The 26,283-nt window shown below is 46.5% G+C and overlaps 1 protein-coding gene across 1 annotated transcript; it reads left to right on the top strand.

The window, feature by feature from the left end:
- CUNH8orf74 (chromosome unknown C8orf74 homolog) lies at positions 1-25,772 on the top strand. The gene is made up of 4 exons (XM_032389005.1): positions 1-48; positions 1,693-1,885; positions 22,641-23,044; positions 25,405-25,772. Exons 1-4 carry the CDS (start codon positions 1-3, stop codon positions 25,642-25,644), a joined length of 885 nt encoding a protein of 294 aa, XP_032244896.1. The 3' UTR covers positions 25,645-25,772.
- Positions 25,773-26,283: the final 511 nt, after the last annotated feature.

Here is a 26,283-nt window from a genome sequence, read left to right on the forward strand (position 1 = left end):
ATGGCACTCTTAACACCCCAGGGAGTAAAAAAAGTCTTCCAATTTCAGGTGAAAAGAAAAGACAGCTTTTAAAAGGAGTTTGCTCAGATTGATGTAACGGTAAGGTGTGTGTGAGAAGTGGCCCCTCAATGGTGTTTCCTCAGATAGACACCTTGGACGTGACTCCTTTCCCAACACACCACCTGTGAGGCCCCCAATCAGTGTGTGCCAGCTGGAATGCCAGGCCAAAGGCTTACCAGCCTTTGGAGCTAAGAGACTATTTCCTCCTACAGGGACAGAGCCTGACTGGAGCGAAGGAGGAGATGAGCACAAAGACACTGTGCCTTCCTCTACTCTGAGGAGGACCAGGGAGGTCCCTGGGGCTGGTCACCATGGGATGCCACCTCTCACCAGAGAGCCTCAGGGCCCTGTGAGCCCTTTGGGCTTGTATGCCAACATGTGTGGTTGTGTGTGTGTGGTTGTGGGGTGGGGTGGGGGGAAGAGGGTTGTTGCTTTAATGCAGGCTGGGGGCAGATTTTGTTGACTTCTCAGAGCCAATTCTGAGGCTGAAAGACATGAGCAAGGGTGGTGGTGGGGGCGGCTATGTAATAATGAGGACCCAACAGCAGGGCCTGGAGCTTTCTGCAAGCTCCTTCCAGAGCAGGGCTGTCCACAGAGGGGTGGCAAGGCACTGCTGTAGAGCTCAAGCAAGAGGACCCCATGTGACTATATGCACAGATCAGCTTCTGACCTGCAGCCATGAGCTGATGGGCAGGCACCAGGCAAAGGCTTTCTTGGTGGGGCCTCCTTCCCCACCCTAGGTAGGGCATGTGCTTTCACCAGCTGCTCTAGATCTCCCAGCCAGCTGTCCCCTCAGACACCAACCTGGGGATCTGTGAGTGCTGCAGGGAAGGGCTGCCTGGGTCAGGTGGTGAGAAAGGAGTCTCTTGGGGGATGAGGACAGGGCTCTGGACGTCCCTGGCAGCAATTCTGTCATCAGTTCCCCTACAGGAGTTCCCCCAGCCAGAGCCTCCCCTCACCCCAGAGAAGCAGCACTCCCATTTTTGGTGGGTCTCCACTTCATACCACACCTTGTCTTACCCCCTCTTAAAAGGCACTTGCTTCTCCTACATCTGTTAACGTTCTATAAAAACTTTTCTGGAAGGGCCAGACAAACACTTAGGTGAATTGGAGTTTTATAGTTAGGACTCTGATCAAGCTTCCCATGCTGGTCTGCTAAAGTGCCTGAATTTTCACCAAGTAAGACATAGTCCTTCTCAAAAGCATAGCCTTACCAAGCTTCTTTGCAGTCATTTACACTTTAGCATGAATTTCATATCAGATCAATGCCTCTGGGGCAGCTAGTTGAGAACAGACTCAGAGGGAAGTCAAATTTTGTTTTAAGGAAGAGGAAGGAGGGACCGTAAGTCAGGACTTGAAGCCTGTTGGAGGCATATAAACCTGGAAGCTGCAGTGACTAGCATGAGAACTCTCAGAGGAAGGAGCGGTGCTAGAAAGAAGAGCACATTCCCAGAAAGGGGAGGAAAAGCTGTCCAGAAATGAAAGCATAATTCTGCTCAGGCATACCCACATTCCTGGTCACTCTTCAGGACGATGGGGAGTCCTGTGAAGACCCCAGTAGTGGTTTGCCCAGTGAGGATGGCATCTTGATTCTTCAGTCTCACTCTCCATCCCTCATGTCATGCCCTGCAGAAACCAAAAGGTAGGGAGCATCTACGGAGACTGCTGAACTGGGAGGAGTTTGATGAAGTGAGAGACTCCCGCCGAAGCATTCTGCTGGATACTCTCTACGAAAGCATCATCTTTGCAGTGGGCAAAGGCTTCCCATGGGTGGAAGTGGCCAAGGTGGTCAAGTTCACAGAAGAGCTGCTCAAGGAAACCAAAGGTATGGGGCATCTGGAGCAGAAGTCAGCAAGGCTTGCTGGGGAATGGGGGGGCACAGGACGCCCCTGCGGTCATTAGCCTCAGGAACCCTCTGAGGAGCTGGGAGCCCCTTCCTTTCTTTCTCCGACATTTAGCATCCTCACATGCTTGGAAACAAGGTTCCTGTCTAGGTTTCTGGAAAGTGAAGCAAACTGAATGTCCTTCCTGGATCTTTTTACTCATCTCCCTAGCTGAAAATTTTGCACTACTCCAAGCTGTTCACACAGCAGCCAGAGTGTTTGTCTCTTGGTCAGTCATTTACACTTTAGTATGACTCTCATTATCAGATCAATACCTCTGGGGCACCTGGCTGAGAGTAGGCTCAGAGTGGAGTCAGATTTTATTTCAGGGAAGGAAGTAAGGGCCAAGATTCATAATTTTTGTTTTGTTTCGCTTTGTTTTTACTTAAACACATGACTCCTCTGTTTAAAACTCTTCTCTGACTCCCCATTGCATTCCTGAAAGACTGCAAATTGTTCCACATATCAGGTTTTGGTCTGCTGAATGTCTTGGAGGAATCCTTGCAGGCTTCAGCTTGCTGGCAGGGATGGGGTAAAAGCAGTCAAGTGAGTTTATAGAGGGTTCATCTCTCCCACCCCTGCCCTGGCTTCATGAGAAGAGAAAGACCATCTCTCCCTATGACCCCATAGCACAAGGGAATGTGTTCACACCCATCCACCTCTTGGGCTGTGAGCTGCAGATTCATTCATTAAGCAAATATCTGGAACAGCCCCTCTTTGGCCACATCATAGTAACACTCAGCCAAGAATCATCAATAAGTGCTAAAACCAGTAGGTGAATGCTTGATGAGAAATAGGATATTTACATACTTCCTCCCCACAACATTCTTACTGATCACAAAGGGGGAAAGAATACTTCTATTCGAGGGAGCCCGGCAGACACCTCCCTCATCAAATGATCCAAGTCAATGTCATCAGTAAAAGTACACATTGAGAATCATGTTCCACCTGGTAGAATGCAAATGGAGAACGCAGCATCCTTCAGTGATGGTTCTAGCAAAGACTCAGAACCTTATCTAATCACAAGAAAGCATTAAATTAGTGGCACTGAACAAAGTCCCTCTCCCGTGAGCTTCAAAAACGTTAAGGTCCTGAGAGCCAAGGTAAGACAGGGGAGCTGTTTTAAACTGAAAGACACTGAGATGTGGCCACTAAACATGACATGTGGCCTCAGTTTGGGTCCTTTTTGCTATGAAGGATGTATATAAGGGGCAACTGGGAAGACTCGAATGAGGTCTGGAGATTAAGCAACAGTGGTGTGTCAAGGGTGATCCCCCAATTCTGATGGTGGTAGTTACGAATGCCGTGTTTGGGTAACGTACATGAAAGCAATCTGATGATGGGGCATTTTGTGGGCTGCTTATTCTTTAAGTAGTTTGGGAAAAATTTCTTTGTACTATGTTTTTTCTAGTTTTATTGAGATATAATTGACATATAACATTGCATAAGTTTAAGGTGTGCAACGTAATGATGTGATATATGTACATATTGCAAAATGATTACCAAAGTAAGTTGAGTTAATATCCATCACCTCAGGTAGTTACAATTTTTTTCTTGTGGTGAAAACTTTTAAGATCTACTCTCTTACCAGCTTTCAGATATACAACAGAGTTGTGTTAACTACAGTCACCATGCTGTACATTAACTCCCAGGACTTATTTATCTCATAACTGCAAGTTTGTACTATTTGAACACCTTCATCCATTTTGCCCACCTACCTCTGGAAACCATCAGTCTGTTTCATTTCCATGAGTTCAGTTTTTTGTTTTTTGTTTTTTGTTTTTTTTATTCCACATGTGAGATCCTACAGTATTTGTCTTGATACCCTTACGGTTTATCCATGCTGTTGCAAAAGGTTTCCTTCTTTTTTATGGCTGAGTAACATTTTTACAGCTGAAAAATATCATATTTTCTTTATCATTCATCCACTGATGGGCCATGGGTTGTTTACATGGCTTGGCTGCAGTGAATAATGCCGGAACGAACATGCAGGTACAGATATCTCTCTAAGATAGCGATTTCACTTTCTTTGCATATATGCTCAGAAGTGGTATCACTGGCTCATAGGGTAGCTCTATTTTTAATTTTTTGAGGAAACTCCACACTGTTTTACACAGTGGCTGCACCAATTTGCATTCCCGCCAACAGTGCATGAGGGTTCCCTTTTCTCCCCATCCTCCCCAACTTTATATCTTGTCTTTTTGATACTAGCCATTCTAACATGTGACGAGATATCTCATTGTCGTTTTGATTTGCATTTCCCTGGTGATGAGTGAGATTGAGCCTGTTTTCATGACCTATTGGGCATTTGAGTATCTTCTCTGGGAAAATGCCTACTTAGATCCATTGCCCATTTTGATTAGATTATTTGGGGTTTATCTATTGAGTTGTATGAGTTCCTTATATTAACACCTTATCAGATATGTCTTTGCAAATATTTTCTCGTATTTCATAAGATGCCTTCTTATTTTCTTGGTAATTAGTTTCTCTGTGCAGAAGATTTTTACTCTGATGCAGTCCCACTTGTTTATTTTTGATTTGTTGCTTATACTTTAGGTATGATATCCAAAAAGTCATGGTCATGACCCATGTCAAGGAGGTTTCCTCCTGTTTTCTTGTAGGAGTTTTATGGCTTCAGTTATGCTATTCTTTAGTAGACTATTTCTTAGCATAGCTTTGGGCTCACAGGAAAATAGAGCAGAGGGTTTAAATTCCACATGTGATATTTCCCACAGAAATCCTGTCCCACACATGCACAGCCTCCCCCACTGTCAACATCCCCCACCAGAGTGGGACATTTGTTACAATTGGTGAATCTACCTTTACACATCATTATCACCCAAAGTTCATAGTTTATATTAGGGTTCATTCTTGGTTTTGTGCATTCTATGGATTTCAATAAACATATAATGGCATGTATCCACCATTAAAGTATCACATAGAATAGTTTCACTGCCTTAGAAATCCTCTGTGATCCATCTATTCATTCTTCCTTCTCCGACAACCCCTAGCAACCACTGCTTTTTACCATCTCCATACTTCTGGCTTTTTCAGAATGTCATACAGTTAAAATCATACAGTCTTTTCATATTGGCTTCTTTCAGTTAGTAACATACATTGAAGTTTCCTTCATGTCTTTACATGGTTTGATAGTTCATTTCTTTTTTTTTATTTTATTATATTCTGTTAATCACCATACATTTCATCATTAGTTTTTGATGTAGTGTTCCATGATTCATTGTTTGTGTATAACACCCCGTATAGTTCATTTCTTTTTAGGATTGAATAATATTCCATTGTCTGGATGCACCACAGTTTATGTATCTATTCATCTACTGAAGGACATCTTGGTTGCTTACACATTTTGGCAATTTAAAGCTGCAATAAATATCTGTGTGCAGGTGTTTATGTAGACATAAGTTTTCAACTCCTTTGGGTAAATAACAAGGAATGAGATTGCTTGACCGTAAGATAGGAATATGTTTAGTGTTGTTGGATACGGTCAAATTGTCTTCCAAAGTAGCTATGCCATTTTGCATTCCCACCAGCAATGAATGAAAGCTCCTATTGCTCCATAACCTCACCAGCATTTGGTGTTGTCAGTGTTGTGGATTTTGGCCATTCTAATAGCTGTGTAGTGGTGTCTTGCCTTTTCCTGAAAACATATGATGTGGATCATATTTTCGTATGCTTATTTGGTGAGGTGTCTGTTAAGTTTTTTCCCATTTTTCAAGCAGGGTGTTTTCTTTTTGTTGAATTTTTTGAAGTTCTTGGTCTGTGTTGGATAACAGTCCTTTATCAAGTGTGTCTTTTGCAAATATTTTCTCCCAGTCTGTGGCTTGTCTTCTCATTTTCTCAACAATGTGTTTTGCAGAAATTTTAAAATTTTTTATTTTATTTTATTATGTTATGTTCATCACCATACATTACATCATTAGTTTTTGATGTAGTGTTCCATGATTCATTTGCGTATAACACCCAGTGCTCCATTCAGTACGTGCCCTCCTTAATACCCATCACCAGGCTAACCCATCCCCGACCCCCCTCCCCTCTAGAACCCTCAGTCTGTTTCCTGAAGTCCATAGTCTCTCATGGTTCATCTCTCCTTCCGATTCCCGCCCCCTTCATTTTTCCCTTCCTTCTCCTAATGTCCTCCACGCTATTCCTTATGTTCCACAAATAAGTGAAACCATATGATAATTGACTTTCTCTGCTTGACTTATTTCACTTAGCATAATCTCCTCCAGTCCCATTAAAGAAGTCCAAATTATCAGTTCTTCTTTCATGGGCCGTGTCTTTGTGCTGTATCTAAAAGAGTCATCACCAAACCCAAGGTCATCTAGGCTTTTTATATGTTATCTTCTAGAAGTTTAATTGTATTGTATTTTAGATTTAGACCTGTGATCCATTTTGAGTTAATTATTGTGAAGGGAGTGAGGTCTGTATCTAGATTTCATTTCTTTACATGGGGATGTCCAGTTGTTCCAGCACCATTTGTTGAAAAGATTATCTTGGCTCCACTGTATTGCCTTTGCTCCTCGGTTAAATATCAGTTGCCTATATTTGTGTGGGTCTATTTCTGGACTCTCTCTTGTGTCTGCCCCATTCATCTATTTGTCTATTCTTTTTCAATACCACACTGCCTTGATTATGTACTATTTTTGGAACTTTTCTGTATTTCTTTATTTCGAAATATTTTTAAGTATAATATTGTTTTAACGTGTAGCATAACAGCTGCCATACAAATAGGACACACAATGCCCTGTTCCTTATACATGATATCTGCATCCCTTATGTGCCCAGAACTCACCCACCAGTCTGAGCAGTCGTACCTTGATGTCCCTCCCTAATCTCACCACTTTTCACTAGCTCCTTGTCCACCACTGTTTCTAACCCACCTCCATCTTTTGACCAGCCCACTGCTTTCAAATCTTGTACTGCATCCTTTCACTGACCAGCACAGTGATTTTGTTCAGGCACAAATAAAATCCCATCACTCCTCTGTTTCAAGACATTTAGTGGCTGGCACTGAATCACACATCTTGTGGGCATGTGGATCAGCCTCTTTTATTTCTTGCACTGCTCATGGGCCCTTCCTTCCACTTCTCTCCTCCAAACCAGTGATCCCGGTCTGAAGGCTTGAGCCAGACATGGCATTGCTCCTGGGTTGGCTTCAGAGATCCTTGGGAAACTTCATGCCACCCCAGCCCCCCACCCAACCCCCACCCCTGGGTCCTTCCTGGCATCCCTCTAGGTCCTGCTCCCTGCTGCTCACAGCAATGCACAGGTACCAGAGTTCAACCCTGTCAGCTGAGCTCTACAGTGGCTCATGGCCAGAACAAACACTGACGAGCAGGAAGAAGAATGTCAGCCCCAAGCAGGTGGGAACTCGGGCTCTTTCAAGTTTCCATCAGAGCCTTCCACAGGCTGAGTCCGTGAAAAACAGTCAATGATGATGCAAACCCAACTTCAAACTCAGAGATTAGATCATACAGGTTTTCTGGTTATCGCATAACTTGCCAGCACAGCCTAGCTATGCCTTGTGGACTTCTAAAATCTTGCAGTTGGAAGGACACTTGGTGATCTGGAAGCTTAATTCCCTCTACAGCAGGGAGCCCCGTCAACCAGCCCACAAGGTTCTTCCTGTCTCTGCTGACACCCTCCAAGCAACAGGGTGCTCCCTCCTTCTGAGGCAATTCATTCTTTTGTACAACCACTCCTGTCATTTGGAAGTTCCTGTATATATCTAGCTACATCTGCCTTCTGCACCTTTTACTCGAATGCTCAAAATCTGTCCTCTAGAACCAGAATGCAGGCCCTGCAGATATTTCATGATGTTTATACAATGTGACTATCATGTCTTTACATTTAGACTAGACAACCCCAGTTATTTTTGTCATTCTTAATATAGCATCATTTCCATAGACCCTTTCCCCCTACCTCCCCACCATTGCCCTCTTTCTGCCCTTCTCTGAGCATCCTTATGTTTGTCAATATTTTTCTTAAAATACGTCATCCAAATCCAAACACAAAACAGTCTGCAATTTGATCAGTGAAATTATTAGGGATTTTATCACCTCCTCTGTCCTGGTGATGATGCTCCTGTTTATATAACCTACAGGTATGTTTATTTTATCAACATCAAAGTCACATTGATTTATATTGGGAAGGAAGTCCCACATGGGAACCATTTTTCCCATCCTGCCCTTGTGCAATGGCAATTTTGATTGTACATGCAAGACTTTACAATTGTCCCCACTGACTCCATCTTGTCAGTGTTGGCCATCTTTCCTTTCTCCTGCCATCTTTTAAATCTCAATCCTGGGCTCTCCAGCTTACAAGTTCTTCCTCTTACCTTTAAATCACCTCAAAATTTGAGAAGCATGGTTGGTACAAACACTGAATAGGAACAAGCTCTTGGGTGGGCCCCTCATGCTGAAATCTGACTCACTGAAGACAGATCCATCAGGAGGCTTAGCACTCAAAGGGAACATTCCAATCCTAGTTCAGTCCCTTACTGGATGTATGGTCCTGGGCAAGTCACATCACCTCTGAGCCTCTGGTTACACATTGAAAAAAATGGAAAAAGCAAGAACACCCACTTCCTGGGATTGTTTTAAGGATTAAATGAGGTTACATACATAAAGCCCATAACGTAGCATTTGGTGCCTAGTAAGGACTCAGTGAGAGTTAGCTGTTATTCTTAGGAGGGGACTGCAGGGACAAAAACCCAAGACTTGAGAGAGTGATGTGGTTCAGAGATGGCACGATAAGATGTGGCTGCATGCACGTTGATGCAGCACCCAGTAGGGATCAGCCTCCACATGTCCAGAAGCAGCATCAACTCCCTCCCAAGGTTAGCAGAGACCATCCGAGGCCCTTTCTCCTCAGATGCCAACACTAACCCAGCTGACACTGCAACACAGGGAGTGGGGCAGGACAATGCGCTGAGAGCCAAGGGGCTGGCACTTCAGCCAGAGGCAGGCCGAGGAGGTAAAGGAGACTGGCAGACTTGTTTGGGAAGTAGGGAGGTGAGAAAGAGGCAGACAAGACTGTTTCCAACTCCACTCCCAGATAACTGACTCGTTGTGAGCACCGACTCTTGAGAGCGATACCAGGCTGGCTGTGGTTTGCAGGGAGTTGGCAATGGGGTGTGGTGGGAGCACCCATGGATACAGAGCCACAGTAGAACCAGGCTTCCTGAGCTAGGTCCTGCTCACCTTGGGCCCCCCATAATGCCATTCAGGATGATGCCTGTTGCTCCTGAAGATGGTCAGCCTGGCCCAGATGGCGTCTCCATGGCAGCCATGCCCACAGTGTTTCTCAGAAATCCAGTACAGGGACACTTGCAAGAGCATGAACAAGTTCATCAGTACTCTGGAGACAGGGAATAGAATTTCAGCTGAAGCCTCCTTCTTCCCTGGGATTTTCCTCCTCACTTTACAGTCAACCCCAGTCTCAGGCTGGACTGGTCCTCACCATTCTTGGAGCCCTGGGTCAAATCCTGGTCTACCATTTCCTTGCTATGTGACCTTCTGAGAGTCCCTTAACCTCCCTGTGCTTCAGATGACTGTGAGGACAAGATGAGGACAGGAATGGCACCAACTTCATGGGATTATTGCAAGGATTAGATGAGTTCATTTATGTAAAGCACTTGGAACAGTGACTGGTACATAGGAAGCCCTGTGAATGTGCAATTGGTTGGCCATTGTTATGATACCCATTCCTCAGGTGTTTCAGCCACTCCCATGGGCTCCACTGTCTGTCTAGAAATGTAGGTCTTACCCCTGTAGCAGGAGGCAACCCTTCATCACTGTTCATTGAGGGTGCCTGGTTTGCTCCTCTTGGCTTTGTTTCCCAAACCCTTGCCTTTACTGACTTAGTTCTGATCCCATTCTACCCAATTCCTGACCCAAACTTGATCTTCCCTTTCTCTCCCGCCTGGTGTTGTTTGAGCCACGCTACCTAGGTCTAGACCACATTCTCTCAGGAGTTGGCCCATATATCCTTTGCTTTTTCCTATGCCTACCAGCTTTGGGTAAATTCCCCTCCTAACCTGGGACCTAACCCCAGTGGGGGCCAACTGAGCCAATGTCCAGCTGGACAAAAGGGCCTCTGACATCAGCTCCATCTTCCAGAGGGTGTTTCCAAATGTTCTCTCTGTTCAACCTGTCCCTGTCAAGGCCCTGTGCACTTATGCTGTCCACCACCTCTGAGATGCCCCCTGTGCTGATCTCAGAGCCCAGGGCCTTCTCACACTCCCACACCCTCCAGGGCCCCAGACTTTGCCACCCAGAGCCAGTCTCAGACCCTCCTGCATCAGCCCCACGTTCACGCATGTGAAGATGTGCCACTGCCCAACAGCATGAGGGGGAAGGCGTCTGTTCACTACCCTTGTTAGGGGATCCGGGCAGCAAGGGGCAGGAAAAGCTGGTAAGACAACAGGTCAGGTCCCGAAAGAGTTGTAGCCCTTCCCATCTCACATCCCACCCTGCCCCTGCTCAGGGATACACATCCCATCTATCACAAGTGGTGGGGTGCAGGATGCAGACAGTGGGGTCCCCCTGGCTGGCCAGCTCACATGCAAGCTTCTGTTTCAGCTAATATCCACAGTAGACTGTCACTCTTCTTGGAAGGGAGCTTTTCCGGGGGTCTTGTTGTTGTTGTTGTTGTTGTTGTTAATCTGAGGCTAAGGATGGTTGAGTTCTGTTTGCATACTAGATAACAAAGGTGGCAGATAGTGTTTAAGGAGGCTTATGTTTGTACAACAGTGATTCAGAGCTTTGACAGGACTGCTGCCAGCCCAGCTTATCTCCTGGCCCAATCAGGCCTTGGTACCAGGAGGGAAAGTGCTGCCCTTTATTCAAAAGCACAAGCTGATTCTGTCCTGGCTCACCAGGATGTTCTGGTCTCAACCGCAGGCCAAAAGAGAGAGTCCTGTCGACCTCACCTCCTCCGCCAGCCTGCAGGAAGCCCTGGGCAGATCCCACCCTGCTGTGTCCATGGGGCCTAGAGTGAAGTCACCAGGCACAGCACAGAGAAACAATTAGCTGCCAGCTCCATCCTAATGGGGAAGAAATCGCAGGAAGTGGGCAGATTTTGCACACCCTGTTGAGTCTCCGGTAAAGGAGAGGAGAGAGGTGTTGGGGCATATGGGAACGCTGCGGTCTCCAACTTTGCATCCAGGAGTGGCAGAGATTTGGGGTACCCAGAAGGCCCTGCGTATCCTATCTCTGACTGGCATGTTGCTGCATGTGAGAGGTGGGAGGGGGACAGACTCTCTTGCCTCAGGCTTCACTCTCTGGTGCTTTCCCTACACACCTGGGCTAGAAGAACCTCTTTCCTTCTGGCTTGGCTCCATATCCTGGGGCCCGGTGAGGGCCCTCCTGTGAGGAAGTGGGCCTTGATGACAAGTTGGTGGAGGCATGAGGTAGCCAGGGGGGTCCCCAGTGGGTCATAGCACCCTATCTGTAGTTCCATCCATGGCCACTCCTGATTCTCCAGGAAATGTCATCTTGGCAGCCACAGGATAGAAGGCAGCCACACCACCTGCTCCCAGCAGCCTGGGGCTGGCAGGAGGCATTACTGCCCCCAAGCTACTCTGCACAAGCTCTTCCTACCAGAACACTCGTGGCCATGCCCAGGGTCTACTCCACCAGCCCCTGAGTACCCACCCAACATCGGAGAGCCTCCAGGGATTCAGGATCAGCCCAAGCCAAGAGAAAATGCACCTTCACTCATCTTGGAAAGTAGCTTCTCCAACAGCCTTCTCCAGGGTGGCCTGAAACCCATGCCTCTCCCACTAGACCCTGAGGAGGGACTTTGGCAGCAACTTCTTTGTTGCTGGAGAGTGGAAGCTTCCACAATGCCATTGATTGAAATCTTGAGAGAGCATTTCTTGGGACAAATGGGCAACTGCCCTTTCAGAGATAGCTCCATGAGTGAATCAGTCTGCTGGGGCCATTAACAAAGTACCTCAGATTGGGCAGTTTCAACAATAGACATTTATGTTCTCCCAGTTCTGGAGAAGTCGAGATTAAGGTATCAGCAGGGTTGGTTTCTTCTGAGGCCTCCCTCTTTGGCTTGTAGACAGCCACCTTCTCCCTGTGCACCTCACATGGCCTTTCCTGTGTGTGTGTGTCCTAATCTCCTCTTTTCACAAGGACACCAGTCATATTGGATTAGGGCCACCCACATGACTTCATTTAACCTGAATTATCTCTTTTAAGACTATTTCCAAGTGCAGTCCCATCTAGAAGCACAGGGGGTTAGGACTTCAACATATGAATTATGGGGGACACTGTTAGTTCAGCCCATACACTAAGGTCACAGCGCTCCAGATGAGACTGTTAGTAGGCCAGAAATCAAGACTATGCCATAGAAACCTCCCTCAGCCTTCCCTGAGGGACATATATCCTGTAGAGGGAGGAACAGTGAGGACTCTACAATGTTGGCATTTTCACATGTAGCATCTATAATCCTCACTGTGATCTTGCATCATAGACATTATTTTAATGATGAGGAATTGAGGCCCAGAGAGTTGAAGTAACTTGGCCCAGGTCACACCTCCAGTAGATGGAGTTGGGATTTGAACCCAGGTCTGTCTGACAGCAGAGCACATGTCCTGTCGTGTGACATTCCATCTTGACCAAAGGGATCTTTGGTCAAGGGGCACATGAGGGTCTGAGGAGCATGAAGCCCAAGAGAGCACCCCGTGGTGAGTGGAATGACACTGCTGGCATGCAGCAAGAGCTGAGCACCTGGAAGAAGCAGGTGTGGAACACCTGGGGGCGGAGCTCCTAACTGGGTCACCTGGAGTTACAGCATACACCTGGGATCCTGCCCCCCAGCAGGATGGCTCCAAGGTGATGGGTGGTGCAGGCCCAGCTGAGAAGAGGAGCTGTGTCCTTTAGCTAATGTGTTCTGGCCCAGATGTGCCACCTGTGTGTGGGCAGGTGGTACTGGTGCCCTCAAAGCTGACCTCTGGCCCTTTGGAGTGACCTCACACTCTACCTCTAACTTCCCATGTCCTTCACCAGTCAGCTGGACAGGCTGGTCAGTCTCAGAGCCCCCCAACATCAGAAGGGACAAGGCACGGGTATGAAATAGTCTATTTTTAACTCTAGGTACAGTCCCGTGTCCCTGAGACCATGGGATTACTTAGTCATTTTCAACTCAGGGATGATGACAAGGATGATGATGAAGATCCAAAGTCAGGACTCCCTTCAGTAAACTTGAGACAGCTGCAGAGCTTGGCCACGAGGCACCCACAGCACCCTTAGATGTGGCTATGGAAGACTGTCAGCTCTATGGAAATCACCATAACTTCTTAGAATCAAAAAGGGACCCAAGAAATCACCTGACTCAAGCCCCACCAACACTACCACACACACATTATTCAAGAATCCTCTCCCCAGCCAAAAGCCTCCTCACTCAAGACTAGACTGCTCCACTAATAAAACTCTTTCTTCTAGAAAGTTCTTCCTGCTGCTGAATTGAAATGGGTCTCTTTGAGCCTTCTGCCTGAAGACTTCTGTTCGGCCCTCCAAGCTTCCTCCCTGAATCAGTCTAATCCACCCAACTCACTCAGCCATTCTCCAGCAAACATTACCAGGGCACTGTGCTAGGGGATGGGGAAGATGGGATATCCACTCAGCCGTCCCCATGTGCTGAGCTCTCCTCATAGATCATCTCTTTAATGTTCACAGAAATTGTAGATGGGTGGGTACTCTGTACCCATTTCACAATGAGACAGCTGAGGTTCAGAGAGTTTAGGTAACTTGCAAATTATCACACAGTAAAGGGCAGAGGCATCAATAACCTTGAGATCTTCTGGCCCCAGAGTCCGTTCTTCTTGCCAAAGCTATTTAGCATTAAGCATGCAAACTTCTTAAACAGACTCTTAACTATAGAAAACAAACTGATGGTTACTTGTGGGGAGGTAGGTGGGGGTTGGGTGAAATTGGTGATGGGGATTAAGGAGGGCATTTGCAATGAGCACCGAGCACTGGGTGATGTATAGAAGTGTTGAATCACTATATTGTACACCTGAAACTAATATAACACTGTATGTCAACTAACTGGAATTTAAATAAAAACTTTAAAAAATAAAAACACTTCCTTTTTAATGAAAAAAAAGCACATCAACTTCTTGAGGAATGGGGGTGAGGAACAGTGAGGGGGTGCTTGTGCTAAGCAGATGAGGTTGGGGGACCACTGGGGGCAAAGAGAAGAGTTTCAGCAAAAGCCCATGACAGCCTAAAATACATGGCCCTATATTTACCCTTGGAGTCCCAGGAGAGTGAACGGTGAGGAAATCTTTACAAGGTCAACAAAATCTTTCTAATCCTGCTGTTGGGGTAGGTTTTTTCTTTAATGTGACTATTGGTTTATTTTATAAACAAAAACAAAACACCTACTAGGCAGGAGAATAGTAGGAAAGTGCCTCAAAAAATTAAACATAGGATTGCCATGTGACCTAGCAATGACGCTTCTGGGTATAAACTCCCCAAGAACTGAAAACAGGGACTTGAACAGTTATGTGTCCACCCATGTTCACAGCAGCATTGTTCATATCAGCCAAAAGGCAGAAGCAACCCTTTCGTATGGGTTCACATGTCTGTCAGCAGGTGAATGGATATACAAAATGCGATGTATGCATAAAATGAAATGTTAGCCTGACAAAGGGAGGAAATTCTGGATGACTTTTGAGGACATTATGCTAAGTGACATAAGCCAGCAACAAAAGGCCACGTACGGTAGGATTGCACTTGCGTGAGGTATCTAGAACAGTCAGATTCATGAAGGCAGAAAGGGGCCTGAAAGTTTCCCATCTCTAGCAGGAGAGGACTAGACTAGTTTAATAGTTGCCAAAATACGCTCCTTGGTCTGAGAGACTATTTGCCTCAAATAAATTTGAGAAATATTGCATATGCTCAACCCTTTTTTGCCATTTGCCGAGCCCTCTAGCTATTAAGGCCTCTGTTTAATTTCTTTTGGTCCAACATATCTTCAAGGTCTCTGGCTGCAGAGCATTCATTTCTATATAATACTGATTGCAGAACATCCTTTGGAAAACCGTGACAGAGAGGATTGGGGACCCCTTCCAGTGTCCACCTCCAAGGGTCTACAGAGAAAGCCCATGGCTGCTTGGAAGTGGATGGTTGGGTCAGGCTGGGGTTTGAATTCTGGCTTCCCCACCCCACCACCTATGTGTCCTTAAGCAAATCCCTTGACTCCTTGAGCCTCAGTTTCTCTCACGGGTAAAGTGCCTACACTTGCCTCACAGAGCTAGGAGGGGTTGAGTGGAGCCTGAGATGACCCAGGACACACAGGGCCCAGTGGAAACTCCCCGAACAAGAGTCCTCTACTGCCTCAAGGAAAGCATACCCTGTTTTCTGAGCTGTCACTGTTGTTGGCACCTTGGTGTGAATGAGTTTGGCAGAACCTTACCATGAGCAGAGAGATGTCCCCTGAGTGCAGGGGACAGCACACAAGGAAGGAGAATGGGGGTGGAGATGCGAGTCCTGTGCTTTTGTCTGCTTCCCACCATCCCAGGCCAGCCCTGGTAGGTGTTCAGAAAGGTAAGCCAGCCAGGCCGCAGCCTGACTTGGTTCCTCCTCTTCGAGCCAAGGCAGGGGCCACCAAACTGGTTTGTCAGGGGGCACCGGTGGCACCTGGATCCTCCCCCTCACTCCCACCCAGAAGGAGCAGCACCTCTTCACTGTTCCCAACCCTTCTGGGATATAGCACATCTCCCTTCGTTTCACCCAGCCCCAGACCCCACATATGAGGGGCAATGGGAGGATGGCACCCACAGTGGCTGGTCCAAGCCCAGTGCCTTTTTGCCCTGATTCTGGAGCATCTGGTGTTGTCACCCCACCCCCGCTCTTTCCCTGCCCATTGCTCTCCTCTACTCCCGTGCCTGCGTCCCTGTGCAGGTGCTGGCCTCCAGGGGGTTGGGGACTGTCTTCAGGAAGTTCCCAGCAGCCAATGCAAATGAAGGCCACTCCCTGTTATTGAAGAGCAACTTGCACGTACAGATCTGTCCCCCGGCAGCCAGAGGCTTCTCTCTGAGACTTAATCCTTGAGTTTCTGAGTCATCGGAACCTCCTCAACCTGCAGCAAAAGGAGAATGGTCTGAGGGCCAAGAAAGTGTGTCTTATGAGCCAGCTTGGGATGATCTTTGCTGAAAACCGGAGCTGGTCAAAAGAATGTTGGGACTGGAAGTTAGAATCCAACCCAGGGACTCCTTCTCCAGTGACCCTGGACGAAGTCCATATTTGGGCTTTATGACTTTAAGGCTAAGCATAGTTCATGTCCATAACAGGGAACCTGCCAGGATGACAGGTAGCTGGGAGCACTTGCCAACATTTGCTGAGGTCACTCAACATGACTGGACCCTCAGACCTCCTTTTTTTTTTTTTTTTTAAGAATTTATTTATTTATTTGAGAGAGAGATGGGGGGAGAGAGCACAAGCGAGCACAAGCAGGGGGAGTGGCAGAGGGAGAGGGAGAAGTAGGCTCCCCACTGGGCAGGGAGCCCAACTTGAGGCTCAATCCCAGGACCCCAGGATCATGACCTGAGCTGAAGGCAGATGCTTATCTGACTGAGCCACCCAGGTGCCCCAGCCCTCAGACTTCTTGATTCAAACCTGGGCTCTGTGCCGGGAGCCAAATAGAGAAGATCAGGGGCCGGCCTTGACAGACCAGGCAGTTGTGGCCGTCCACGTCTGGAAGATGCAGGGGATCCCAGCCCCATGGACTGCCAGGCCAGGCAGAAGGAGGGACAGGGCACTTGCCAGTATGTTCGTTTGGCTCCATGGAGCCCAGAGAAGATGCAATGATTCACCTCACAAATTTCACACACAGTCGCCTCTACACCAACCTGGAGTCTGGCTTTGATTATCAGAAACCAATGACCTCACCCTGGTCCCCTAGCCTCTGAGATTCCTTTACTGATCATACCTGCCATCCTCCGCACACCACTACCATGCCTCTGAAATACTCAGCTGACCTCCCCCTTCTCGGCTTAAGACCTCTGAGTGGCTCTTCAGCTCTCGGTCACAGTTCTTCATTTCCTTTCAGAAATGTGATGATTCTTTCTACGTACACGCTCCCCAGGGGGAAAAAAAAAAAGTACATGTGAAATTCTGGATGCAATTTCAGAAGGTGCCAGTCAGCCCTGAGGCCCATCCTTGGAGGTCCTTGGGGTCCATGAGTTCTGGTTGAGGAGCCCAGCTTCTGTTTTGAAGTCCAGCTCTTTCACGTGACCTACACAAGCTTGCCCTTTGCAAACTGAAGACACCAAGCCCTTCTGTCCCCCCAGGCCAGTCCCCAGACTCCCAGAAACTCTGAGCCATGTGGATCATGCACATGCCCACACTGTACCCTACATGCTTCCAGCCTTTATCCCTGCGGTCCCTTCTCTGGGAGTGCCCTTCTCTACCATTTCCTGCCAACCTCCCCCTTCTTCCACTCTGGGCTCCAGTGTCCTCTCTGTAGGAAGCCCTCCGTGACTCCTGGCCCCCCAACCTCCTGGGTCAGGATGCTTTCCCCATGCGAGCACCTACCCCATCTCCTCACATTTCCCCTTCCTCCTCTCCCCACTTCGGTGCCCAGTTTTGGGGCACTTGCCTGCGTGTTGCTTTTAGAGGAGTCTTCAACTCTCATTATGTCATTATGTAATGTACATGAGCACTATTAAAAAAGCAATGCAGACGTGTATAGTCTATGTCATATTCTGTGTCCTCTCCAAAAGCAAAAAAAGAATAGAACAAAAGGCCCACCAAATCCGAGCAGCACAAAGGTTATACCTGTGCAGGAAGGGACCCAGTGGCCATGTGACCTCTGAGGGGACTAAGGTCCTGAAGACAGGTGCCATGTGTAAAGGTCACTCAATAGAATGGAGCATCTGGGGGCTTTGGCTTCTACCAGCTGGGCATGTCATGACTCCCTGCGTGTCAGCGTCTGAGTTCTTTGGGCTCAATCTGGCTCATAACTGAGGAGCAGCCATTCCCAAGCCAGCCCCACCCTGGAGTCAACATTTCCTTTTTTGAGATGTGTGTGTGTGTGTGTGTGTGGTGGGGAGGGGTCTGTATTTTTGGACAGCTCCAAGTGATTATGGAACACAGGGCTCCCACTGGCCCTGGGCCCCTCCCGACTGCTGACCTGGGACACAAGTTCAGGAATGAAGGGGTCCCCAGGATCAAATGCCTGGCCAGATAGTTCCCAGCGTGAGAGATGGGCCAAGGAACACGTGGGCCACTGTTCCTGTGCCCGCTGGGTCTCTGTGACACAGGTGAGAAGCTCTGAGAATCAAAGCAGGACATGGGGAAAAAGGGCATTGCACACTGCAGCACGTTAAAGCCACATCTCCTTTCTTTCCATTATCCGTTCCCCTAGAAGCCACTTTATTTTCTGAATACTTTCTGTGAGAAATACCCCCAGCCTTATTGAGGTATAACTGACAAATAAAAATAGTGAAAAATATTTAAAGTGTACAATGTAATGTTTTGATATACATACACATTGTGAAATGATTACCACAATCAGGCTAATTAGTTATTTCACACAGTTACCACTTTTACTTGTAGTGAGAACATTTAAGGTCTACTCTCCTAGGTAATTTCAAATATGCAAAACAGTACTACTAGCTCTTGGCATTATCCTGTACAGTCGATCTCCAGAACTTACTCATCCTGCGTAACTGGAACTTCATACTCCTTGACCAACATCTCCCCACTTCTCCTCCCCCCAGCCCTTAGCAACCATCATTCTACTCTCTGCTTCTGTGAGTTCCACTTTTTTAGATTTCACATGTAAGTGGGATGATGCAGCATTTGTCTTTCTGTGTCTTGCTTATTTCAATTAGCATAATGTCCTTCAGGTCCATCCATGTTGTTGGGAATGACAGGATTTCCTTCTTTTTTAAGACTGAGTAATATTCTATGTATACAGGAAGATATTCTCTATACATACTCTATATAGAGAGATATTATATGTATTATAGATATGGAATAGAATTCTATATATATTCTATATCTATATCTATATATCTCACAATATCTTTAACCATTCATCCATCGACAGACACTTCGGTGTCTTGGCTAGTGTGAATAATGCTGCCATGAACATGGGAGTACAGATAGCTCTTCAAGATCCCGATTTCATTTCCTTTGGGTGTATACTCTGAAGTGGAATTGCTGGATCATACTGAGGAGGCATTTTAGACATTTTTCCCTAATGATCCACCTCTTTCAAATTTTAACATCATAAATATTCTGATTACATATTGTATGTACATCTGCTTTATACATACATAAAGCTTATTCTTTGTATTTAATTCAGTTAAACTAATGAATCATTGAACATTATATAAAAAAACTAATGATGTACTTATACCTTGGCTAATTGAATTTAAATTTTAAAAAATTTAAAAAAATTTTTTAAAAAGATGACTAAAATTTTTAAATTGAAAATTTCAAAGGTATTAATGGGGGCACCTGGGTGGCTCAGTTGGTTAAGTATCTGACTCTTGATTTGGGTTGGGATTTAGCCCCATTTTGGGCTCCACACTCAGCGGAGAGTTTGCTTGGGGATTTTCTCTCTCCCTCACCCTCTGCCCCTCCCTAACCCCCCCACTCATGCTCTCTTTCTCTCTCCCTCAAATAATAATCTTTTAAAAAAATTTTAAAAATAAAAAGCTATCAACATCTAACTTAACATTACAACTGTACCTTCTAAGTAATTTTTAATGTAATTTATTTACTTATGTAAATTGTAACTATCAAATTACATGTTCAAAAAAGCAATTTATATAGATACATAATGATAATAGCAATGCAATCAAATCTTAAAATGTCATGCAAAGCTGCCATTTCTTTGACAAAAAAATTTACAAAAATAATTTTTTAAAATTGTTTTCAGTAAACTTAACTTTCAACTTTTGCTTCATACAGTAAATAACTAGTTTATAGGGAAGATTGGGGTGAGAGGTGAAGTTGGATTCTAGATGAGGTTGGGAGGTGGGTAGCGGCCTGGCCGTGCTGGGCCTCCTAAGCCCCCATGGGAGGAATTTGGTTTCAGCCTAAGGGTGGTGTTGTTAAAACAATGCCCCTTCCACAACATGAGTCAGATCATGGTCCTCCTTTTTCCCCTTCTCCCGCTGCTCCTGCCTGACATGCTGGCCTTCCCCTATTTTTCCACCATACCCTGTATACCCTTGTGCCAGGCCTTGGTCTAGGATGCCCTTCCTGGCTGTGGACGTAGTCCTCACTCCCAGGGTGCCGGCTTCTCACTGACACCTCCCGGACCACCCTACCCCCACCAATCCTCCCTATAAACTAGAGGGGCTCAACTAGAGGGTCTCCAACACTGAACAGACCCTGCACTGCCTACAGTGCCAATCCCCGGATTCTGAATGCAACCTCCAAGGCCCTCCCATCTGTTTTCCACCTACTTCTCCATTCAATGCTTACCATATTCTGCCTCCATCTTTCAGTGCCAACAACAACAAACCCAGTCTTGTTCTCCACCCATGCCATGCAGCTTCTTGCCCCAATGCTCTCATTCAAGCTGTACCCAAGAAGTGCCTCCCTCACTATCTTTACTGGTTCAGTCCCACTAGGCCTCTGAGATGTAGCTCATGGATTATCTTCTCAGCAGGGAATCCCTGTCCTCAACTGAACATTCCTCTTCACCTGATTCTGTTTCTCTTTACACATGTAACATTTACTTATGTGTCTCTCCTGTGAGCACTTTGAAGGCAAGGGATGTGTCTTATTTATCATAGTATTGCCAGACCTAGCATAGTGCCTAGTAATTAAGGCACTACTGAGTGCCTAGGCACTCAGTAAAAATTGACAAATTAATCTTGGATGGATGGGTAGGTGGGTAGGTGGATAGATGGGTGGATCAGTGGATGGATGGATGGATAGAAGGATGGGTGGATAGATGGGTGGGTGGATGAATAGATGGAGAGATGGAAGGAAGGAAATATAGATGTGGCTAGAAGAAACTTTTCTCACAGGGCAGAAACAAACTCTTCTTTTCCTACAGCATTTATTACTACCTTGTAGCAGGCTCTGTGCAGGGCACTTGGACATATCATCCCATTTTATCCTCATAACAATCCTCTCAACTAAATATAATTATCCCCCATTTTACATCTGTGGGAATGAAGGCCCAAGTGTCACAGCTAGAAAGGGACAGAGCTGTCTCAGGCCTCCAAACCCTCCCTCTACACCACTCTGAAACAGAAGCACTCTCTTGGGCCTTTGAGCCTGCTGATTTGCCTTGAAAGAAGGGCAAAACACAGCCTGCCAACCTTTAGTTCTGCACAGTGGAGAGGCCTCTCTTCATCCCTTCCACAGGAGACTGAAGTCTACATCCAAGTGACAATTCCCAGCACATTCTAATGAGGTTCAAAGTGGAGTAGTGCTCCATCTACCACTATTTTTCTAAGACTGTGATGCCCTACCATCTCAGTACTCTGGGGAGATTTAAGGTAAATATTCCCTCACAGAGCTAAGAGTGAGGAGCCAAAATGAACATACAATGGGGGTGGGGTGTGGAGGACTTTATAAACAACCATGTGGGCAAGACTGAGACTGCCTCTTCTAAAGGAGCATGGAGCCCTCTGGCCAGAAAGGTGGAAGACTCTTCTAGGGCTCCATGGGGGGCTCATACAGGAGACACAAGGAGAGGGATCTACACACAGGTTGGGCCTCCACTCCAGGAGGAAAGCCAGGCTCCCTGCATCCAATGCTTGGTCTCTATCTTCATTAGATGCACTGTGGAATTCCCAAAAGCATGTGACTTGGTGGTCAGCTGGCCCAAGCTCCCATTCTGCAGATGTAGACACTGAGTCAGGGAGCAAGAGACACTTGACTGAGTTTACAGTGCACTTCAGGGATGGCGTCTGTGTGAGGACCCAGGTATCCTTACATTGGTGCATGTTCTTTCTCTGTCCCTCATCTTGCTTCTCTCTCTGCATTATGTCTGTTCACCAGAGCATACACATCTTTTAGCCATGACCCTTTACTGAGCCACCCACTCTGTTAAGACGCAATCATATGCTAGGAAGAGTCCTGCCTCCTTAACCACAACACTACCCCGAGCTTTTGATGGAGTTGCGAGCAAAAGGAGTGAATGGGAGGGGATGGGAGAAGATGGTTTGCTCAGGACAGCATTGCCCAAGGTGTAACTCCAGAGTGGATCTTTGCATGATACAAACAATATTTGCCTAACTCTGTGACACATATCTCCAGAATAACAGTTGCCTAGACATCTGTCTCTCTAGTCATCTCATGATCCACTCTTACCAGAATCCCTTTTTTACACCCTCATCTCCTTTCCAAAGGGTTTGAAGTGGAAACAATATAAAGCACAGCTGAAGTAAACCTTTAAAATGAGAGTTAAAAGTAAAAGTATAGGTAAAGAGGGGGATAATCCTATAAAAGTGAGGTAAATATAAGTTACTACACAAAATTGGTGCTGAGCTTCCTAGAAGCCAAGGCAAAAGGGGAAATGTGATACACTGCATAGCTTTTAAGAGTTAATAAATGGTAATATAGAATAGCTGGTAGGATGTGGGCTCTGGGTTCATAGGACCTGGGTTCAGAACCTATATTGATCAGCTATCAATTCAGCTTTACCTCTGTTCACACTCAATGCCTGACCCCCCTGTGCCCGTAGGCTGCTCCATCACTGAGGCTGTGACAATCCTGGGGAACAAACTCAGAGATTACCAGGGACAGTTCAACACCACTCATCTGCTGGCCCTCTGCGACTACTTCCACAACACTTTTATCCGCCACTACAAACTCTACCAGTATGTCCTGGGCCAGGACCAGGAAGTCAACCTGACCGTCACACACCTGGAAGTGTGTGCACCACCCCAGCCCCTCCCTCTGGCTGAGGGCATGGACAGGGACATCTGGCAGCTTGAGCAACAGGTGGCGGAGCTCAGTATGGCTGAGGTGCAGAAACACACAAATATGCTGCTCCTGAAGGAAGCGTTGCACCTAGAACAGGAGCACAAGCTACAGAGAACATTCTCAGAGGTTCCCAAGCAGCCCAGCCAGGTTCTGAAGAGAGAGGTAAGGCTGTGTCGGCGAGGTGGGAGGATGCTAACCTGCCACATACAAATGCCCATTCCTACCAAGAAAACATGGCAGCTGGAGTCAGACTCACAGACAGGACCCCTTTGTCTGCACACATGGGATAGGGCAGAAGGGGACAGACAGTCACTGAGCATGGACCACAGGCTTTGTGTGCATGTTTCACAAAATATTTCTGTGAGGTATAATTCATGTCCCCATTTTCGTAATGAGATGAGTGAGGGTCAGAGAATTTAATTAACTCATCCAAGGTCACCAAGCTAGCAAGTGGTAGAGTTTACATTTGGACTGAGGTCTGGCTGGCCCCAAAGTCCAAGTTCTTTCCACTGCAACATTCATTAGTGACAGATTCCACTAAAGAAGACCCCAGGCTCTGAATCACCACAGATTCTCTCAGTGCCCTTCATGCATCGAAGCCTGGGGGTGGGGGAAGGTGATGAAGGAAGGGCCACTGGGGATAGCTCAAGGTGGGTGATATGCTGAGGTAGGCAAAGGGGTGGGGCTAGGGGGTCAGAGAGAATCTAGAAGAGTCTGGCACGGATCTAAGAAATCAGGCTGCCCCACTGACCAGTCTTAAGACCACTGAGGCTCCAGGAGCCAGAGTCTCAATGACCAGCTCTTTACTAAATGGTAACTAGCATGGCCCCAGGGCAACCAACTTCTTAAGGGCCTGGCAGAGTCCAAATTTATTTTTTAAACTAGACATAGGCACTTACAACATCACTGTCGCATCATCTGTGAACACAGGTACAACTGTGTGCATATGTGTATACACAATTATGTGCATGTGTTGGGGGGATTGGGGCTGGGGTGGGGGTGGAGAGTCCCAGAACCTAAATGTTCCAAAAGGTTTCTAAATTGTCAGCCAAAGAGTGAATGGTTCTATGAAGTATTCCTTTAAATATATATAAAGTGTGGGGAAAATCTCTAAAGAGAAATTAACACAACAGAACAAATGATACTCTTCTAAGGTTAAGTCAAGTCTTCCAGAGAAATAGCACATCAGGCTGCCATGTAATCTTAGTGCATTAAGATGTCCAGCAAAGAAGGACCCAACAGAACCTAAGCAAGAGCTTGTCTCCACCTGCTCTGTGGGACCTTGGGACCTTACTCTAGAATATGTAAATGAAGACACAGATGTGAGGGGCTGCCTTCCCTCCCACTCCTGATTCTCCACACAGCTGTCCTTCCCTGCCCCTCTCAGCTCCCCTGCCAGCCCTCATTACTTTGCTGTTGGTCCCTGCCTGGTGGAGCTTGTGGACTAGAGTCCCCTCCACTGTGTGCCTCTGGTCTTGTGCCTGAGCTGGGGATGCTGAACACCATAGGATAAACATGATGCATCCTCTTGGAGCACAATCCTCCCCAAGGACTTAGGGGAAGAACATTATTTTTATATAAAAACAACCAAGGAGTTATTCTGGGGCAAATGTAAGATTTTGCATGAGTTTTTAAGTTAAAATATGAGATCTCAAAGAGATATCTTCTAGGCAATCAGATATTCCAAGTATGTCTCCCAACACCCTCAAGACAAGCACAAATTCTCCTCTGCTGTTTGGCTGCTCGAGCAGGGAATTTGGAGAAACACAGGATTCCATGATGCCATAGTCCTGATTGAGATGACAGATAGGGTCTCCTGTTTAACATGGCAGATGGTGGCTGAGTTTCCATTCTTCCCATGGCTGGCTGGTTGGGGGACATGCCCACTCTCTGAGCAACTTACCCTATCCCTTCTGATGAAGCCTGCTACTAGAACTTTGAGATGTAAGAATGAGATGAGTGCAGGAGGGTAAAAAAGAGGGATGATATCCAAAGGGAACATGCATTGATCAGAAGGTAGGGGAATATGGGACTGACCTATAGGCCCAGAACAATATTAGTAATAAATGACCCCCTCAAACAGGGTTATTGCCATAGTAGGCCTGAAGGGAGAAGGAAAGAAAGTCATTGGAACCCAAAAAGAGAGCTGTGGGAGAGGGCCATGGGATAGGAGGTGTAGCTGTAGGTAGAGAATTACAGCCATGGCCAACAGATCGGGAGGGAAGCAAGAGACTTCATTCTCTTTCCAGCCTCAGATCTGCCAGTGCCTCCCACTGGCTGAACTCAACCTAAAGCCAGAGGTAAGGTAGCCAATTGAGGCAGCCCTTATAAATCAGTCTCTCAGAGCACAGAGTAGAGTGGAGATGGGTGGCCAAAAGAGCTGGTGGGGTAAATGGAAAGTTCTAGAATACAGAAAAAGGAGCTAATGTGTTCAGAATTGGATCCTGTGGAGGGACTGTATCTGCAGATGGCCTCAGCCTTCCCCAGAGCCCTGATCACCAACCATGTTCCATTTCTTCCAGGAGTTAGAAAATCTCATCAGTGAGGCCATTCACATCCAGATCGAATGCCTGAAGGAGCTGCTGCAGTATGAGATACAAATAACTTTTGATATTTTGGACCTGAAACTTCAGAAGAAGACTTTGAACCTCAATGCTCCTATCCCTTCCCCACTCGCAATCACTGGCCAGCCAGGCCAAGATGAATCTTTTAAGTTCAACAAAGCAAACAAAGGAAAGAAAGCAAAAGCAAAGAAGAAGTAGAGAGCCCCTGGTGTCCATTGACTGAAGACTCTGACTGATGAAAAGCCACTGACAATTTTGAAAGTATTATGAGATGTGCTCAGCACTCAGTAGATCAGAGATTTCTAGTGATTAAAAGAAACAAAACAAGAGTCACCAGATTTCCTCTCTCTTCTTTCTTTCTCCATCTTCTACCCCATGAAAATCCAACCCAAATGGATTTTCCCTACGTGGTGGAAGAAAGCTGTCTTTCTCCGCTGAGCACAAAATGTGTGCTCTATGGGCAGGCAAACATCACTTGTTGACTAAGGCTGAGTTTAGACGCTAAAGACAGAACCACCACCAGTGGGTTTAAGTGGATAAGAGTGAGGGTGACACCAGACACTAGGAAGGACTTCCAGCTAACATTCTAACCTGGGAGGGTCCCATCTCCCTTAAGAAAGAGATGAAGCAAGTTTGGCTATTCCCATTTTTCAAGGGGTTCAAGGTTCAAGGAGGTCGAGTACTTACCTCAAAGTCACACAAAAGGCAGTGAAAGAATCAGGACTAGAACTCAGGTGTCTTGACTCTTATTTCTGTGCTCTTTCCCCTACAGCATCATGCCTCATGGCGACAGGGGCACAAATCTTGCAGTAGTTGGCTTATCGCAGCCATGTAACT

Source organism: Phoca vitulina, unplaced genomic scaffold (genome assembly GCF_004348235.1).
Source record: "Phoca vitulina isolate PV1807 unplaced genomic scaffold, GSC_HSeal_1.0 scaffold53, whole genome shotgun sequence".
NCBI classification, from domain to species: domain Eukaryota; kingdom Metazoa; phylum Chordata; class Mammalia; order Carnivora; family Phocidae; genus Phoca; species Phoca vitulina.